The 20,375-nt window shown below is 41.6% G+C and overlaps 1 protein-coding gene and 1 long non-coding RNA gene across 2 annotated transcripts in view; one reads left to right on the top strand and one right to left on the bottom strand.

Annotated features, from left to right (window-relative positions):
• Window positions 1–13,937, bottom strand: part of LOC307215209 — a 27,311-nt gene extending 13,374 nt beyond the window's left edge. Inside the window, exon 1 of the long non-coding RNA XR_013838385.1 lies at window positions 13,850–13,937. This is a non-coding gene — a long non-coding RNA (uncharacterized lncRNA). The remainder of the gene's footprint in view (window positions 1–13,849) is intronic.
• DRD3 (dopamine receptor D3) overlaps window positions 1–19,431 on the top strand; it is a 24,184-nt gene extending 4,753 nt beyond the window's left edge. Inside the window, exons 2-7 of the mRNA XM_079973890.1 lie at window positions 1,642–1,938; window positions 11,447–11,559; window positions 13,421–13,563; window positions 13,880–14,073; window positions 15,700–16,042; window positions 16,496–19,431. Coding sequence (XP_079830016.1) covers window positions 1,642–1,938; window positions 11,447–11,559; window positions 13,421–13,563; window positions 13,880–14,073; window positions 15,700–16,042; window positions 16,496–16,692 — 1,287 coding nt within the window. The 3' untranslated portion in view covers window positions 16,693–19,431. The remainder of the gene's footprint in view (window positions 1–1,641; window positions 1,939–11,446; window positions 11,560–13,420; window positions 13,564–13,879; window positions 14,074–15,699; window positions 16,043–16,495) is intronic.
• Window positions 19,432–20,375: the final 944 nt, after the last annotated feature.

The following is a 20,375-nucleotide window of genomic DNA, read 5'->3' on the forward strand; positions in this document are numbered from 1 at the left end:
ACTCACTTATAATGCATTGCAGTAATCTAATGGAGTTGCAGCTGAATTACATACATACTCAGAAAGTCAGGATTTTGCAATGGCTATGGGTTCTACTGGGACACATGTATTCTGTATTGGGCTCTGTATGGAACCAACTCATGTCCCACATTGTCATGCTAGACATGCCCCAAGGCTTCCATGTACATCACTGATATCATCACTGGTGCAGTAAAGACGAGATACCCTTCTGGAGTACCACAAAAAGTAACAAGAATGGCCAAATCTGCATGTTGCATGCTGCACAGTGCAGATAGGTCCCTGGACTAGTGTTATATAGCCTAATATAACAAGAGACTCAATGTAATGACCCAATTTCAGCTGATGCTCATCATAAAAGTTGTATGGAATTCTGATGCAAAGTTCCAGAGAGGCAGTCTATTTTGTGGAATTGTCTTGAGACTGAGTCACTAAGAATAGCATCAGTACCTCTGGAAAAGTCATATCAAAGCTAAATGGAGCACAATAGGTTTCAGAGAACCATCAGAGGTTGATTGGGAATGAGAGACTTTGAACACCCTGCAGTGTACCTCCTGCTGTATTCCACTTTGGACTAGGATTGTATCAGGCAAGTTCAATGGTGCAGGAACTGTGCCTCTTTCTCTACTTGGAAACTACTCAGCACTGTGTAGGAATGCTAATAATCAAGTAGATTTTTGTCAGAACTTTAAATTTAAATTCCCTCAAGAAAAAGCAGCAAGTAGTCGATTTTAATTGTAGTTCAGTCCGGAACTAAGTTTGACTTTATGGGACCCAGCCCAGTAAAGGAGACTGGTTTCTCAGCAAATCATTGTTGGGAATGAACAGCTAATGAGAAACCTGTGACAGTTTTTGCTAAAGCAAAGGTGATAACATCACCCATATCAATCTTAATGCCCACAGATTAATTTTTCAATGTGAATTCCACATGGCTCTTTCAAGAAGATCAGGTTCCTCACATTATACCACTGCATGGTATTGAAAGGTAGTTGTATGAAAAATCGTACAGTTGCCCAGGGCACTGATCTCCAGTAGGCACTGAGCAACCTGCTGGACTCCCTAAGTAAATATCCCATGGCCAGTTATAACATTGCCAGCAACTGTTTGCTCCAGGCCTCAGAGTTTGTAGAAAGGAGCAAAAATGGTTCTATGTGCTTTCACCTTCCCCAATTTCTCACATGATCACTTGGGTATGATAGTGATTGTGCTTCTTTGTGGCTGGTATGTGAAAAGTACATCTGGGGTGGTAAGACACACTGAAAATACAATCTGCACAGGAATGTTGGTGTTGAATGTGGCCACCCTTTTTCTATTTCCTTTGAATTGGGTGGGTGTTAGAGAAAGGAAGAGTAGGAACTCAAAAAGTAAAATACTTTGGAACCTAGTGAGTACAGAACCATAACTTTCATCTAAAGCACCCCAATGCTTTTCCTGGCACTATTAAACAACTATCATTTTTCCCCAGATTGTAGTTCGTTGGCATTGAGCAATCTTACAAATGAATGACTTGTAGGGTTTCACTCATAGTCAGTGGCATAATTTGGCCAGTGATATGAAAATATAAACAGATTCTCTGTTCTTGGTGCACCACACCAATGTTCATCCAGTGTCTTTCTTTTTCAGATCTTCCATCCCATGATGACAGCCTTCAGCAGAATCACTAGCAATCCCAATTCTACAGTATCAGCCCCATACTGGCAGGATAACTCCACAGAACCTGGATCACCACAGTCTCATGCCTACTACGCCCTCTGGTACTGCATCTTGATCTTGGCCATCGTTTTTGGGAATGTCCTAGTCTGCCTGGCAGTGTTGAGGGAACGTAGCCTGCAAACTACCACCAACTACCTTGTGGTGAGCCTGGCAGTGGCAGACCTGCTTGTGGCCACTTTGGTGATGCCATGGGTAGTATACCTAGAGGTCAGTATACTTAGGCTGCCAGTCCTATGGCTTTTCTTTTCTTTTTTAGTATTTGTGCATGATTAATATACTCTCAAATTTTGTCATCCATTAAGAACTATACAACACAGTAAACATCCACAGCTATGGTCTATATCAGGGGTCAGCAAAGTTTTTCAGCAGGGGGCTGGTCCACTGTCCCTCAGACCTTGTGGGAGGCCGGACTATTTTGGGGGAGGGGTGGGATATGAACAAATTCCTATGCACCAAAAATAACCCAGAGATGGATTTTAAAGAAAAGCACACATTCCACTCATGTATAAAAACACTGATTCCCGGACCATCCGCGGGCCGAATTTAGAAGGCGATTGGGCTGGCCCCGGCCCCCAAGCCTTAGTTTGCCTACCCATGGTCTATATTGTTTCTTCCTCCACCCTTAAATTGTGTGATTATTGTATTATTCTGCAGGTTATCATATGGGCCCAAACTGATCCAACAAAGAGGGCTCTGGGACCTAACTTGATGATACACTGAACTGGTAAATTACCAGAAAAGGTGGACATTCGGTTATGGCTAGGTCACTGTTTCAACCCAAGTATCTTACGTATTTTACAAAAACAGCATGAGGAACCTCTTTGTTGCACACATGTGATGGACTCCGAGTGTTATCTGCTTCTTCTAGTTTTATAACTAAATCATAAAAGAAAAATGTAGCCCAGGTCTTGCGGAAAAAGTGAATAACAGAGGAGTATCAATTGTTAGATTAGTGCTGCTAAGCACAAATATCCATGTGCATTTTCATGTCTATGCATTGTTGGTGTAGAAACATATAATTTTAACAGAGTTGAGTTTACAAACTTTTAACTGTTTATTAATGAACACTTTCTTTAAATAGATACCAATAGTCCCATCCTGTCCACAGATCTGGAATTATATGATCCAAGAAGGGGACAGAAAATACTAATATAGACACAATCTGAACAGAAGCACCACCTACACTGCAATCTCAGTGCTCACAGACATTCTGTGCAATAAAATAATTCAGATATTTTGTTGCTGCACTGCTTCTTGCTAGCTGATTTTAAGATGGGTTTTTAATTAATTTTAGAAGCTAAGGTGACATAAATAAATAAATAACACACATATGCCACACGTACTACAGAGCTGTTGCCCTCCCACAGTGCAGACTTTTCTGCACTTGGAAAAACAGTTCCTCTTACAAATATATGCCTCAACACATCGCTTGCATTTATGGGACTGGGGTGACAGAATTATGCTTTGAATGGCAAAGGCAAGAATACCCAGCTGGAATACTGATGTTCCTTCTTGAAAGGTGTATTTGACATCACTTGTCCACATGCCCTTGATGAAAATGTCTTCAGCTAATTGCCAATAGCTTTTCTCCAGACCATGAATTTTCCAGCCCATTGAATAGCACATTCTGCCCTAGAATCCAAGAGAATAGCGCCCATGCATTAATGTATGTGGCTGACAACAGATGGAGATGGAGAGTATTTGTCCAGAGAACTCAGGGTCGTAAGACAATAGTTAAAACAGTGAACCATGCAGTTTTGCCATGTTATCCGCACCTGCAATACTCACGTAATAAATCTGATTTGTTTTAAGAATAATCCTAATTAGCCCATTTTAAGTAGGGGTGAATAACAGTTAAGGATCTCGGATGACAACCATGCTTGGCTGCACCTACAAAAAGGAAGCATTTCATATAGCAATCTGTAGGATGCTTCTGGCGGCAGTCAAGGTGTCAAATGGTCTGCCATTTCTCCCAGATGAGATAATAATATCGCTGTGGGATTCATCACTTAAAAAATAAAATAAAAACCTATTATGACTGTAAGAATAACCTTTCTGTAATTTATCTCATGGAATAAATGCCATTCTTTCAAATATGGCATATATAACAAATCTCGTGTTTCAAAGCTAAAAGAAAGTTGATTAAGCCAATATTCCTATCAATTAAGTGTTCAAGGGTCCTAGCTAATTCTATGTATCTGGTAGTTCTGCTGTGAATGACTCAAACCTAGTTAAAGGTAAAGGTAAAGGTAAATGGACCCCTAACCATTAGGTCCAGTCGTGGCCGACTCTTGGGTTGTGGCGCTCATCTCGCTTTATTGGCCGAGGGAGCCGGCGTACAGCTTCCAAGTCATGTGGCCAGCATGACTAAGCTGCTTCTGGCAAACCAGAGCAGCACACGGAAACGCCGTTTACCTTCCCGCCGGAGCGGTACCTATTTATCTACTTGCATTTTGACGTGCTTTCGAACTGCTAGGTGGGCAGGAGCAGGGACCGAGCAATGGGAGCTCACCCCGTCATGGGGATTCAAACCGCCAACCTTCTGATCGGCAAGTCCTAGGCTCTGTGGTTTAACCCACAGCACCACCCGCGTCCCTATAAAACCTGGTTACTGGTATGCATTTTCCTAAATGTGGTATAGGCTAAAAATGAAAAGGGCTGACATACAGTTGAATTAAGCTGTTTTTTAAAAATATGTTACTTTGTTGAGCTACTAAGACCTAATCGCAGGCCTTCCTTGCTTTCAACACTACAGATGCCAGGCAGCAATCCACTTTGGATTCTTCACCAACATGTGCCTTTCCCACAGATTTTATCCTTAGTACACCTAATCAGGTTGGTTTCTTATGCAGCTTGAGGAAATATCTATATGACCAACATATCCCAGGATATGTTGGTCATATAGGGCCAACTGGGTGAAACCATAGTACTAAAAATCAGTGCTCAGGAATGTCCCTGCAAATAGTTATGTTTCAACCAACCAGCACAACACCATTTCCATAGGTGCCTACCATACCTCTGACAATGCAGAGCTGAAAACAAATGAAGGCAAACAAATTAAGTGGGTTTCCACTTACTAGTGCTGCACAATGGTTTGGAGCTTCTATCATCTGGCAATATCACTCTTCACTCAGTAACAGATCAAGCATTTCTCTTTTCAATGATGCACTGACTAATTGCTTTCTGAAGAGATTTAGGTAGAGTGCTCAGTCCATTAAAAGTGTTTTAGGAAGATATAGCTGAATGCCTTGGGATACAATCCTAAACACACTTTCATGGAAGTAAATTCCATTAAAATAATTATATATAATGAAGGCAAAAATAGCTGAGATAATGAAAAAATAAATTAGGTCTCTAATCTGATTTTCAGCTGTCAGTAATTGTATTGGCTTCAGTGGAATTGCTGAAACCTGCATTGATGTAAATAAGAATGGATTTCTGCCCATTCTTTTAAAATCTGGTGGGTTCCTCCTTTATGCTTGCATTCTTCATTTGTTTATTCATTGCACTGTATCACACACTTCCTTCAAGGAACTCATAATGGCTCTACCCTCTTCTTTTCACCACAACTCTGTGAAGTTTGTTAGACAAGAGAGATAGTGACTGGCCTATAGCTATTCGACAAACTTCATGGCTGAAAGGGATTTAAACCTGGGTCCCCCACTTTAGTCTCACCCTAACCACTGTTGTTGTTGTTGTTTAGTCGTTTAGTCGTGTCCGACTCTTCGTGGCCCCATGGACCAGAGCACGCCAGGCACTCCTGTCTTCCACTGCCTCCCGCAGTTTGGTCAAACTCATGCTGGTTGGTAGCTTCGAGAACACTGTCCAACCATCTCGTCCTCTGTCGTCCCCTTCTCCTTCTGCCCTCCATCTTTCCCAGCATCAGTCTTCTCTTCTCATGAGTCTTCTCTTCTCATGAGGTGGCCAAAGTATTGGAGCCTCAGCTTCACAATCTGTCCTTCCAGTGAGCACTCAGGGCTGATTTCCTTAAGAATGAATAGGTTTGATCTTCTTGCAGTCCGTGGGACTCTCAAGAGTCTCCTCCAGCACCATAATTCAAAAGCATAAATTCTTCGGCGATCAGCCTTCTTTATGGTCCAGCTATCACTTCCATACATCACTACTGGGAAAACCATAGCTTTAACTATACGGGCCTTTGATGGCAAGGTTGCATTCACTGTAATCTGAACAGGCTACCCTGAGACAGAGATGCCTCTATCTACCAGTTACCTGGAAATGCAAGTGGGCAGAATGCTATCACACTTAGGTCCCGCTTGAAGGTCTGCTGTAGGCATTTGCTTGGCAGGATGGTGGGGTCAATGGGCCTTTGATCTGATCTAGCAGGGCTCTTCTCGTGTTCTTAGGCCATTCAGGGAAAATAGATGGGCACTGCTCCTCAGTGTTTCAGATGACAGGGGACTAATTCTCAGGAACACCTATATTTCTGTTCAACACACTAGTTCTACCTATGCCACTTTATGTTACAAGCAATAGACAGCACAATCCTATAAATGTCTACTCGAAGTAAGTTTCATTGAGTTCAGTGGAGCCGGTTGGTAGGCATCCATCTGTCTCAGGAGACAATGGAGGAATGTGCCCTTTCCCCCCCCCTTTTTTTTTGAGTGGGGGAATCAAAACTGTTAGAGAGTTGCAGTGCTTGCTGTGGCTGTAGAGACCAATATGGGAGAGACATCCTTTCCTGCAGCTGGGACAGATGAAGGCGCCCAGTTGCACCATGGTGTTTCTTCTCTCTACGGTCATCCCAGTGGTCATTCCCCCTCTATTGCGGACACTACTGTGGATACTCAGTGGAGCTTACTCCCAGGTTAATGGGTATAAGATTGCAGCCTAAATAGATTTATGCATTAGCTGTGCATTTTGAAGGTGTGTATCTTTTTGTGGCAACAAAATTAGATTATTTGCAAAAATTAAAATTAGATTATTTACATTTAAGCTTTTCGGATAATCCCACCTTGCACACAAATTGGCTGAATTTAAAATACAGCTCTTGCATGACAGATTCTAATGTAGTGCTTTTGAATAAGTGTTCCGAAAACCAACTTATGCAGTAGATTCAAAATGTTTTATTAGAAATTGGTTTTTTTAAAAAAAGTTTGGTTTTAATTGCTTTTGATGACATTTTTTCTTCATTTTAGTATGTTTCATTTATTATTCGACTGAATGTTATACATTTAGCGTCCTAGTAGTAGAGGTGTGGGCGGGACGCAGGTGGCGCTGTGGGTTAAAGCCTCAGCGCCTAGGGCTTGCCGATCGAAAGGTCGGCGGTTCGAATCCCTGCGGCGGGGTGCGCTCCCGCTGCTCGGTCCCAGCGCCTGCCAACCTAGCAGTTCGAAAGCACCTCTGGGTGCAAGTAGATAAATAGGGGCCGCTTACCAGCGGGAATGTAAACGGCGTTTCCGTGTGCGGCTCTGGCTCTGGCTCTGGCTCTGGCTCTAGCCAGAGCAGCGATGTCACGCTGGCCACGTGACCCGGAAGTGTCTCTGGACAGTGCTGGCCCCCGGCCTCTTGAGTGAGATGGGCGCACAACCCCAGAGTCTGTCAAGACTGGCCCGTACGGGCAGGGGTACCTTTACCTTTACCTTAGTAGAGGTGTGCACACAAGAGACTAAATTGTAGTATTTGCCTATCAAATGATGTTTGGATGCAAAAAAAGAGAGAGAGAGAGAGAGTCTGGACTTTTGTTGTATATATATCAAAACAGGAAATTTCAGACCTTTTATGTGCATCTGCAACAAATCTCTCTCTGCCTAATAACAGCCTTGTGCCTCTCTGTTGGAAAGCGTGCATGAAACAGAACAATAATGAATAATGATGAGTAAATCAAACCTAGGGCTATAGAATTATGAAGGGCAGCTGAACAGATGCTGCCTGTTTCAGCCACTCATTAGCATTTAGTGTTTTTATTACTATTGAAAAATCAGTAACAGGCAGAGTGATCTCTCATTTTGGCACTTCCACAGACCTTAAAGCAAGCACAACTCCCATGGCTTTTACTAGCATTTTGTAGTTTAAATTGCCTTTAATTAGGTCTTTTCTCGGCTCAGGAACACTCTTTCAGTCTGAGTGCTACATGCTGAATGGCTTCTCATGCACAATACTGAGGTAAATATCACCATGATCTAGAGAAGCCTTTTCAGTGGTATCCTCTCTCACAGCTTCCAACTTCACAGGGCAGGTAGTGTATTTAAGAGGCAAGAGAAGGCCAGCACCCTGCCAGACTTATTCAAAAGATTTATATCCTGCCTTTCAGGACAGGTGTCCTCACATAAATATAGCCTTATTTCACATAAAATCATTTATGTGAGTCTACCATTACACCCCTTTAAAACGAGCAGCAAAAATGCCAGTAAGACACAGCAATTAATGAAAAAAGTGGATTGAAATAAAAGCATCTGAGAAAGGGACCATCCATATTTCATGGTGAGTTAATGGGAAATTAAGAGTGGTCTTCCTTTGTGAAGTTTCTCTGCTGTGAGACACCCCCTAGCAAAAGGTTTGGAAGGAAGGAAGGAAGGAAATCAGCAACCCATGAAATCACAAGTTTATGAAGCTTTGTTGTTGTTGTTGTTGTTGTTTAGTTGTATAGTCATGTCCGACTCTTCATGACCCCATGGACTAGAGCACGCCAGGCACTTCCGTCTTCCACTACCTCCCGCAGTTTGGTCAAACTCATGCTGGTAGCTTCGAGAACACTGTCCAACCATCTCATCCTCTGTCGTCCCCTTCTCCTTGTGACCTTGGGGTTTTATGACAACACCTTTGGTGTAAAACAATTATTTGACTTGAGGCCTACCAGAATCTATCATGGCTGCTTGACTAGGCCTGGCTTGTTGTAGAATAGGAGTGTGGATACTAAATAAAACCTGCTGGAACTTATGCAGAAACACATGAAGTCAATTTCTAAATATTATGCAGTACATGGCTGGCAAGAACAAGCAGAGGTATTTTCCCTTGCTCCCTCATACAGCCCACAGCAGACCAGAGAACAACTGTGGTTTAGCAGTTTCATACAGCATTGATAATTTCATATATTTAATATGGGTTTGCTTGCTTTTTTGAGGTATGTTTACCCTGTCATGCCGCAGCACGGCTAACAATAAAACAAATTAAAATGCAATAAAACATGAAAAATACTAAGAAACTGTGGCAGTGGCCCAAAGGGCCACAATAAATGTGATAACGTATACCCCTGTAAATCCTTGAGTGTGCTTCTAATAGAGAAGTTGTGGTAGACTGTTACTTTATGAAACTGATGATTTTGCAAGTTGTTGTTGTTTAGTCGTTTAGTCATGTCCGACTCTTCGTGACCCCATGGACAAGAGCACGCCAGACACTCCTGTCTTCCACTGTCTCCCGCAGTTTGGTCAGACTCATGTTTGTATCTTTGAGAACACTGTCCAACCATCTCGTCCTCTGTCGTCCCCTTCTGCTTGTGCCCTCAATCTTTCCCAACATCAGGGTCTTTTCCAGGGAGTCTTCTCTTCTCATGAGGTGGCCAAAGTATTGGAGCCTCAGCTTCACGATCTGTCCTTCCAGTGAGCACTCGGGGCTAATTTCCTTAAGAATGGATGCATTTGATCTTCTTGTAGTCCATGGGACTCTCAAGAGTCTCCTCCAGCACCATAATTCAAAAGCATCAATTCTTCGGCGATCAGCCTTCTTGCAAGTTGTTCCCCCCCAAAAAAAAATTGGGGCAGAAATACAGCTAATATGTGAATCACAAAGATACAGCTCAAAGCTAGAACATAAGTTGCTACATGGCACAAATGGCTACACATAACACAAGTTCCCAACATGCACACTAACAAAATGTAACAGAACACAGTGGGAATCAGAACTTAATCAGCAGACATCTGAAGGCAGCCCTGTTTAGGGAAGACATTTTAATGTATTTTTAATCTTTGTTGGAAGCTGCCCAGAGTGGCTGGGGAAACCCAGCCAGATGGGTGGGGCACAAATAATAAATTATTATTATTATTCATTATTAGTAAATTGCCAGTGCTTATTGTGCATGTGTTTTAAACATGAAATGAGGTAATGATGTATATGATTGGTGAAAATTGAAATGCTTTGTTTGAAATTTTATAAATACCACTGCCTGAACCACCAGGCACGGTTGCAGTTTTGCGGAACGATCTGACTGTAACCTATTGCTTTGCAATAAACAACGTTGGACTCCTAACTTCTCACGTTTCTAAGTTTTATTGGCGTAAACTCAGGAGATAAGCTATTTTCTGGCTTACAAGAAAACAATAAAACAGCAGATGAGAAACCACAATAAAAACAAAAAGACAAACAACTCAATTAAAAATAATAGCAGATCAGGCAATTAAAAGGAGGCAGATATCATAAAAAGCCATTAAGCCTGAGAGAACAGCATGGCCTTTATCCATTGTCTAAAAGTTGGTGAAGAAGGCACCAGACTTTTTATTCTATTTTTTTAAAAAAACCTATTGATATCCAATACAAAATAGCCAATACAAAATGAATCATAAAATTACACATGAAAACAATTCATAATGCTTGCTTGAGCAGCCATACTTTTAACGAAAGGTTACCAACATAGGAGCCAGCCAAATATCACGGAGCAGGGAATTTAAAAGCCAGGATACAACCATAGACAAGAAGGCCTGGCCTCACATTTCCATGGGGGATAAAGTTTCAATGGTGGGACACTGAGGAAAGCCTCCATGGTTAATTAATTATCAGGCAGCCTGTGCAAAAAAAAAATTTTTTTTTAAATACTGGCCTAATAAGTTCTCTGGTTCTAAATATATCCAGGGACGGAGTTCCACTGTTTGGGTGCCACTGCTGAAGAGGCCTTCTTTTCAGTATCCTTTCAGAGCCCAGGAGGTGGGGGACAACAACAAAAGCCTCCAGAACAGATCTTAATTGGTGGGCAGGTTCATGAGGGAAAAGATGGTCTTTTAGATATCCAGGTCATGGTAATTTAAAGACCAATACCAAAACTTTGAATTGTGCCCCAAAACAAACTGACAACCTGTGAAGCTTTGGGGGTTGGGGGTTGGATTACATGCTCTCTGTAGTTGGCCCCATGTAATAATCTAGCTGCTGCATTTTGCACCGCTTACAGTTTTTGAACATTTTTGAGATGCAGTTCCACTTGCAATGTATTACAGTAACGTAGACTGGGTAAATACACCATGAATAATTGAACAAACACAGCTGCTGAATCAGCTAAATTTTACCTCTCCGTGCACTGCAGCCTCAATGCAAATAGGTTTCCTGCCCCTACTATTAAGTAAGGGAGGGAGCTGGGGCAGGCAGGGAGACTGGCAAAGTTCCTAATGGCACATTTAGTGTCATGTCTAGTTTAACCCTGGGTGTTGATTTCCCCGGACCTGCAAGGGTGAACTTGAATGATTATTTGCAGGGTTTGATGCTTCAGTTCTTTTGTGAGGGAATTAAATATATATATATATCCTGGTGAACCTAGTTAACATATCCCCACATCCATTCCCCACTTTCTAGATTTGTGTCTAGAGCAGCATTTAATTCTCAAAGGCAGGACTAACTGCAAGAGGATATATGAGTTTAATCCTAGGAGCCACACAGCTTTCTGCTACGAACAAGTCCATATAAAACAATTCTACAATTCTAATGGGAAGGAGCAACTGCAGTGTGTTAGTATTCAGTGCAATGCCAATAGTGACATTTTGTGGTTGATATTTAGGTGATGGGAGGAGTCTGGAATTTCAGCCGTGTTTGCTGTGACATATTTGTTACTATGGACGTGATGATGTGCACAGCCAGCATTTTAAATCTCTGTGCTATCAGCATTGACAGGTAAGAACAAAAGAGCACAACAGTAAACTGTGTAGAAATAGGAGGTTCTCAGGTGGGCTAAGATGGGGAAGTGGGTTGAATTTATGTTAGGGATTTATGTAGAAAGACAATTGTGCCACATATGTGCATGCCACGTAACATGTCAGAGAATTGTGCCACATATGATAGTGTTATGTATGTGTCAGACATTAGATTCCCAAACTATTTCTTTGTTAGCAAAGTAAACTCGTGGAATCATTTGAGTAACCATAAAGTTAAGCAGATGTGATAGCAAACTATGGCCTGGTTCATACATCATGGTAAGCCATGGCATATCAGGACCGTGCAAACGTGCTAGATGAATCCCAGAGTTCCCTCCTCCTTAAGCACAATCTGTACCTAAGGTTAGTCCTATGGTTACATTTTACGGCTTAGGAGAAGAAACATTAACCACAATCCCCAGCTTGGTAAAGGTAAAGGTAAAGGGACCCCTGACCATTAGGTCCAGTCGTGGTCGACTCTGGGGTTGCAGTGCTCATCTCGCTTTATTGGCCAAGGGAGCTGATGTACAGCTTCCGGGTCATGTGGCCAGCATGACTAAGCTACTTCTGGTGAACCAGAGCAGCGCACGGAAATGCCGTTTACCTTCCCACAGGAGCGGTACCTATTTATCTACTTGCACTTTGACGTGCTTTCAAACTGCTAGGTTGGCAGGAGCAGGGACCGAGTAACGGGAGCTCACCCCGTCATGGGGATTCGAACTGCCAACCTTCTGATCGGCAAGTACTAGGCTCTGTGGTTTAACTCATAGCACCACCCGCGTCCCTCCCCAGCTTGGACAACACCCTAAAAACCTTGACTTATCTGTCATGTCATGCTGTGCTAAAAAGACAGGGGGCAGATAGCAAAGTGGGTGCAGGCTCATCTCTGGGAGCTAACAATTTCATGCAGTCCTGTTAACACATAGCTTGGCTTAACATAATGTGTGAATGAGGCCTATACATATGTTACATGCACACACATATAATAGCGCCTCAACCTTTTTTACACTCACTTAAAAGGAGTAGGGAGGGGAACAAAAGATTTCTGCACTGGCCATTTTTATTCCACCCAGTCATGCATCTGAAACCCAGTGACAGCACCAGAAAAAGGGGTGGGGCACAGAAGAAGCAAAGTATATTTCAGGGGCGGGGGGCAATTGCATTCCATATGTTAAGATGTCTGAAAGAAAAATAACAGTATATGTTAATGACAGGAGTTCAGCAGTGTGAGGAGTGAGCTTCTTTGATGGGGGTGAACTTGCCCCCCCCCTCTGGTGCTGCCCATGCTGAAACCACACAAAGGAAAACAGATTGTGATTTTGAGCAGGCAAATGGGAAAAGATTAACAATCCCTTTTCTAGACATTGTACCTTCACTCAAAATCACGGCCTCCAGCTGCTGCTTTTTATTAACAAAAAAGTCAGGTATTCATTACACATGGCCACATCCTCTGACATGCACACACACACACACACGTGTGCAGAAAGCATTGCTTGTAGAAATCTCTTGTCATGATTGGCTACGTCTTTGATTCGCTACCTCTTCTTACCATTAACAGATACTGACTTACCTGACTCTTTTTTCAATCTTTTTTTCCACACCACTTGCTTTTTTTCATCTCTGGCTATTACTACTGAATTGTTTTTCACTTTTCTCATCTTCCATTTTGCATCATTGAATTTATTCTGTTTTCCCTTCTCTTCTTTTACTTTCTTCCACTCTGAATTCAACTTTGTCTTCTCTTCCTCTGTTTCTGAATTCCCTTCCCTTCCCTATACATTTCTTGTACAACAACTCCTCCGTCTTCATCACCCTTGCTTTGGAGTTGGTTCACTTTGCAGATACACTGCAGTGGTTATGCCTGTTCATTATCAGTACAGCACAGGGCCCAGCTCTTGCCGAAGAGTGTCCATTATGATAGCAGTGGTCTGGTTGTTGGCATTTGCCGTTTCCTGCCCTCTTCTCTTTGGCTTCAACACCACAGGTAAATACAGTAACAATACCTTGAAGCACAGGCTTTGTACACAAACATGGGGCCTCCTACGGCTTACGGCTTTAAGAACTCAGCTTCCCCTTTTTCCAAGAACAAGCTGGAAAAGACTTCTGTCAACTGTGGAAGATATTAAAATGGCTACTGGAAAATGTTCAGCCTCCAAACTACATTTTTTAGATCTTACTAGTTTGTAGAAACAAAAACATATTGTATTTGTTTTAAGAACCATACCTTTATTATGCACACACACAAATATGTAGCATGAAAGTTACTCTACCTTCTCTTTTCTATGTGTCTTTTCGCTCAGGTGATCCAAATATTTGTTCCATATCCAATCCCAACTTTGTTATCTACTCCTCTGTGGTGTCATTTTATCTTCCATTTTTGGTGACTCTGCTGCTCTACATCCGAATTTATATGGTGCTGAGGCAGAGACAAAGGAAGCGAGTCCTCTCCAGACAACAAAGCAGCCACAGTGGTAAAACCTGCTACAAACAACAGGTATGACCCACAAACAAAAAGGCTTTATTTAGAAAGGGCCTTAACTGTCATATTCTATATAGTATGCCTGTAGGGTTCTACTGGAGCCCAGAAGGGGTGAAATAGAAACAGCCCTATCGACTTGCAACAGGCCTATGTAGGCCTCATTTCTGCACCTCCTGTGCCTCTTCCTCATATGGAGTCTGCTCAGCTCCCATAAACTACTGCAGCTGTTGTTTCCTTGCAGCTGTTGTTAAGACTACAGCTCCCACCTGGAGGTACCACATGGGCTGCTTTTGGCCTTCTGCAATGCATTCACTCTGCCTAACCTCATGTCCTACTTGTGGGCTTTCCATAGGCCTCTGGCAGGATACTAGTAAACCTTTAGTCAGACCCAGAATCACACTTTTCATGTTCTAAGAATGGAAAGGGTTTCTTAATTTCTTCCTCTCTGGTTATTTGTTTTAGTCAGACTCACCCCTCAGTTGGAACACATGCTTTTCCCCACCCCACCCTGCTCAGTGGGCAATAAGACATGGCCATATCTGCTCAGAACAACTTTGCAGGGTTTTGAATATGCAAAGCCAATTTGAGCATAGCATTAGCAGAGGAGCAGCTGAAAGTGTTTACCAATCATGAGCAATGATGGATCTGTTAGTCTTCATATCAGCTATTTCCAGCTCTACTGGAATTATTCACTTATGTGGTAACAAGCACTAGTGAAATAAATTACTTGCCTTTGAACTGCTAATTTTATTACTTACTTTTGGGAACAAGTATTTTATTTACTAGTTTCAGGTTCATAGACCTAAATGGGTGTCATAAGGTAGCAAATAAAGTATCAAATATCTCTGTTGGGAACACAGAATGTCATCAGGACTGCTGCAGCAAGTGCAACCTCAGGCAATAAAAGCTACAAGAGATGATGCATCCACTTTAGTGGTTAGTTTTTGTTATGAATAAAGTTTCTGACCACTAATTTCAGTCGAAACATGCATTATTTAAAGCACAGGTATTTTAAATATCAGATATACTGCCCCTACCCTAAGGAAGAAATTACATATACAATTTGCAACACTATAAATATCAGTTTTATACTAACTAGCAGCGAAATAGTGTGATAACAGAGAGTTTAGAGTGTTGAACTAGAACTGAGGAAATTCAGATTTAAAATCCCACTCAGCCATGAAGCTCACTGGACAAACTTGGGCCAGTCACAATTTCTTGTATGTAACCTCACCAGGTTGTTATGAGGATAAAACTGGGAAGGGGGAAGCCAAGTCTGCTGCTTTGAGCTCTTTTGAGGAAAAAGCAAGATATAAATAAGGTTTTGTTTGTTATGCTATCTATTTTTGTGTTTTTATATTGTAAACCGCCCTGTGATCTTCGGATTACACTTTGGTGTCAGAGAGAGAGAGAGAGAGAGATTTATAACAGGTCAGTGGAACCCTACTAGTTTTGCATATCAAAGGTCCCAGGATCAGTCCCAGATAAGGCAGGGGAGAATTTCTGCCTGAAACCCTAGAGAGATGTTTCTAGTCAGTGTCAACAATATTATGCTAAAATGACCAGTGTTCTGGCTTGGTCTAAGGCAGCTCCCCATCTTTCTAAGTGGTTCCTGATTCTTGTTGGCCTCTTGTTTTTCAGCAACATACAGAAAGGAAAGCTTTGCACCAGAAGCTTCCCAGCGCACTCTTGTGTTGTTTGCAGCTAAAGAGTTCAGGCCAAAGGCTGCCTGCTGAGAAGAAGCCCCTGACGCCCACAGAACTGCAGCAATATTGCAGTTTCTGCCACGAAGTTTCCATCTCCAGTACAGGGGATAGAGAGGTTGTTGATCTAAAGGTGAGGACAAAAGTCAAGGAACAAAGTTTAGAAGTACGCAAACTCAACAATGGCAAAACAGCAACCTCTTTGAAGCTACCATCTCAGCAGCATCGGACAATACAGCTCAGAGAGAGGAAAGCCACACAAATGCTAGCTATTGTTCTTGGTAAGTATTTTTGCTCCTTTTTAAGAACAGGCTGTGCAAGAATGAGGACCCAACTGAATATTACATGGCAGACATATATAACAGGTTTGAGGTTTTGTTTTTTGTTTTTTGTTTTAACAAAAGCAGCTGCAGCAGGCTACAAATTTGGTTGGAGGAACCACAGAGAGGAAGAGTGCTTTAAAAAAATTACACTTAAAAAGCTTGTTGTCTGCAGTTTCAATGTAAATCTACATTTTGCTTTAAAATATTTCTCTTCTACTTTCTTTCCTCCTTTATCATTATTTCCACGTGGCTAAATAGCCAAGAGACTCTCAAAGATGTTTCTTTAGTTATGTGTGAGGATGCCCTGAAAATAATGGAAAGAACTATGAATTGGCTCTCAGGTGGGCAGATTGAGCCAAAGCCCTTCTGAGCCAAAGTGATGGTGACATCTCATTTTCTTTCTCATTCTAGGGACTTTCATAGTCTGCTGGCTGCCATTCTTTTTGACACACATACTGAATACTCATTGCAAAGCTTGCCACATCTCCCCAGAGTTGTACAGTGCTACCACATGGCTTGGGTATGTCAACAGTGCCCTCAACCCTGTCATCTACACCACCTTCAACAATGAGTTCCGTAAAGCTTTCCTCAAGATCCTGAATTGCTGAAAACTCGGAGAGCAACACAGCATTACATACTATGTGGGTGTTGCAGATAAACACACCTGAAAGGATTTTCTCAATCAACAGTGAGGAAAAAACAACATGGGACCCACTTTTGCATCGGTTTTTCTTTAGAGAAATACTTTTCACAATAGCAGAATCCATCTGTTCTGTGTTAGACACTGGTACAGAAAGAACCATGAAATTGCTTTAAAGTTTTGCATCCATGAGAAGCACACATTATGAGACTGTCTGAATAGTTCCAGGATGCAGCATTATTGTGCCTGCCTGTAGGACACTTTGAAAGGAAAAAACTGTATGGCTCCTTCTGCCACAGATACCTCCAAGTAGCATATATTTGACTATGAACAGTTCTGAAGAGATTCCTATTAGGAGAGATCAGGAGAGAGAGATCTGATGTGTTTGCACTCAGTGTTTGAAGTATAGCACAGTCATTAGCTGCACATAGCCAACTGTGACTTACAAAGCAAATGTGAGTTCACACAGTTCAAAAAGTTGAGATCTGTGCACTACTATTTATCTAAACATATCACACTGGCCAGTATAACACATGCAAAGATTCCTTGGAGTTAACTGGTTTCACACACCAAAATAACAGCTAAAAATGTAAGTAATTATATTTCAGTACTATAAATAATTGATATATATATAGTAGATAATGCCAGACACAGTAAAAAGAACAGCTTTACCAACACACAACAAAATAAAACAAACGTTCTAGATTTACGCTAATACATTAAAACTTCATTGTATATTCTTTGACTCTTTCCAACATTCACTTTACTTGGAAATAAGTCAAAGTTTTTCAGTGGTACTTCCAAGGATTAACATGTTTAATCGGAAGTATATTTCACTGTGTTTGATAAGTCATGTAAATCTGAATAGGATTGCAGCCTCAAGATTTAACGCTCTGGACAAACACATTGTTTCCTTGTCTGAAAGGTGGCATATAAATATTTTAAAACACAGTATAAGTCTTCAAGACAGTTTTCATACAAAAGATTCAAAAATACAATATCAACAACTAACGAAGCTTCTAAAAACCTCTTCCAACAACATTAATAACACAACATTCATAAAACATCAAGTTCATGATGCGAAACAAGAATTCCGCAAGGCCACCAATTAGCAGAAACAGATGGAAAAGAGATTTCCCAGTCAAAGAAGGTGCTATCCTATGTAAGCGTTTCAGAAAGACTAGAGCATGGCCGCATTCCGGATATTTGCTAGCCCATATGCTAGCGTTATATAGTTCCAATTGAAATAGCGTTTCCCAGTTACTGTGACTTTCATTATATTGGTAGTAGTTTTCAGGTTGAAAACAGGTATGCTACATGTTTAGAGTTGTAGAGAAAAAGTGGTTTCAGGGAAACTGGCAAAGTATTCACCTTTTGAACAAAAGCTATTCTGTTGTGTGAAAACCTAGAAAGGGGGATTTATCCCACAAACACAAAATGTATGTGTTTCCATAAAAGGATTCTGGAAGTGCTCAGTGGATCTGCAGCAAAATTCAAAAAAAGTTTATGGCATTTGAGAAGCACAGATCTGATTTAATTTAACAAAAGTATCACATGGATCTTGGAATGCCAATTCTAAGCTCTTAAAATTCTTCTTAGTTCTTAGCTGCCTAGCCCAAGACTGACCTGGTTCTTTGTGACATCAGAGTAGCTAAGCCAATTGCATCCTGAGTGGCCATAACATCTTCACTTGAAAGACAAGCAGCAGAACAGCTCAAGAAATCGGAGCTGACTTGACAGCCTATCAAACAATAACATCAAAAGATGCAGGGCAGGTGAGAAGATCAGTCCAAGTCCAAGAAGGGCATGGAGAAGAATGTAAATACAGCTCATTCACTGTTGTGGCTTTTGCTAGCGGGTGTGGACTTGGTCAACAACTGAACATTGTACACAAGCAATGCTTTATACATTCACCAAGGCTCTGATCCTGGATTGCAGTCCATGTTTTTGAACTTTAATAATGCTTTCTATCCAGACAGCAAATTAAATTCACAGAAGGCAGCAGATACCCCTTAACCATTTTTAATAAATAGATACAGAACCAAGCTTAAAGTTAATACTGTATATTTTCCAACCTGTCTCCTGTTATATTTGATTTCATTCTTATAACAGTTGGATATATTGCTGCACATATACCCAATCTCTGAATGCTAAGAGATTCTGAGGGTTCCAGCCCCCGGTTCATGTTTCCTTTTTGGAATGAGGCATAGCGGAGACTGTGGTGTCTCTATGACCCTCTGCTTGCTGCTCATGAGGAAGTTGGCCTTATATTTAAAGCATGATTGGGTCTAGGGATTCTGGAGGCTTGATTAAATTCTAACACTTCCTGGGTCCAGGAATTGAAAAGTGTCTAGCACTCACACATTCATAACAGTATTATAGAGAAAGTTCATAGCTTTACTTGTCATTCAAGTACAGAATGTGTTTTGTTTGTTAATCACAGGGCAACAGCATTCCCTTAGTGTAACCATTTTTATCAGTAAATCAAGCCAAGTGGGGGGGGGGGGAGCTATCAGTTACATTGAGTTTTATATTCAGCTTTCTTAAAGCAAAGGATCAGCCAGAAATTGAAACTGTGTTGCTACCATATGACTTTTTATCAAACATACAGTGTAGATAATTTTGGTTGGATGTCTGTTCATGACATATATTTCTCAAGGCATATATTTCTGAGTACCTGAATAAACATCTTCGTTCTTGGAATAGATGTACTGGAATGAGACATTCATCTTTGAGAGGCAGTAACTTCTTGTTGTTGTTGGTATCCATCTGTCTCGAGAGACAATGGAGTGCGCCTCTGGGTATGAAGTCAAACAGCTGCATTAGCAGCACCAACGTTTCCTCCTTGGGGTACAAGCCTGAGTAGTGTGTATGGAGATCCTGGGCTTCCCAGACAGCAAGACCCCACTCTCAGCCTTGCTGATATGGCCCAAAGGAAAGTAGAGCAATATGTTTGGCACCAGCTTGGCTGCAGGAGTTGCCATCCAACCATCTTAGGGACTCCATTCCTGATTTGTGTAGGGTTTACTCCTTAACCTTTTCATCTCCCAAAGATATTCCACGAGGCAGTGGAGGTTTAGGATTAGTTTTCCTTCTAGATGGGCTACCTTCCCAGGTTGATGAGCCCCATCTGCCCCTCACTTCTCTCTACAACACATGCAAAAACTGCCTTCTTGACCAGTGGCCCCACTATTGGTCTTGTAGGCAGTTTAATTACCCATAGCTGTCAACCTTCCCTTTTTTTATGGGAAATTTCCTTGTTCCAGCGCCGTTTCCCGCTGCTTCCCACTGCTATCCCAGATTGTTAGATATCCCGTAGACTGTCCCCAGGACAGGTGAGGCTGCTGATCCCTTATTTTCGAGGCTGCTGATCCCTTATTTTCAAATCTGAAAGGTGACAGCTATGATTACTTCTTGTCATATTTTTAACCACCAGTTTCTCCACACTCCCTGAGAGGTAACAGAACAGATTTCCCTCCAGTGCTTTCAATATATTGTATGTTTGTCTATGGAATAGTGATTCTAATCTATGCTGGTTGGCTGTCAATAAAAAAAGTAGAGGAGGTAGTTATTCCAAAACAGCTAATATGGAATAAAATAGTTTGAAACTGTGAATGTGCACCGTGGGTAGAAAATAACGAAGCTGCCTTT

This window comes from Podarcis cretensis (assembly GCF_951804945.1).
Source record: "Podarcis cretensis genome assembly, chromosome: 4".
NCBI lineage: Eukaryota > Metazoa > Chordata > Lepidosauria > Squamata > Lacertidae > Podarcis > Podarcis cretensis.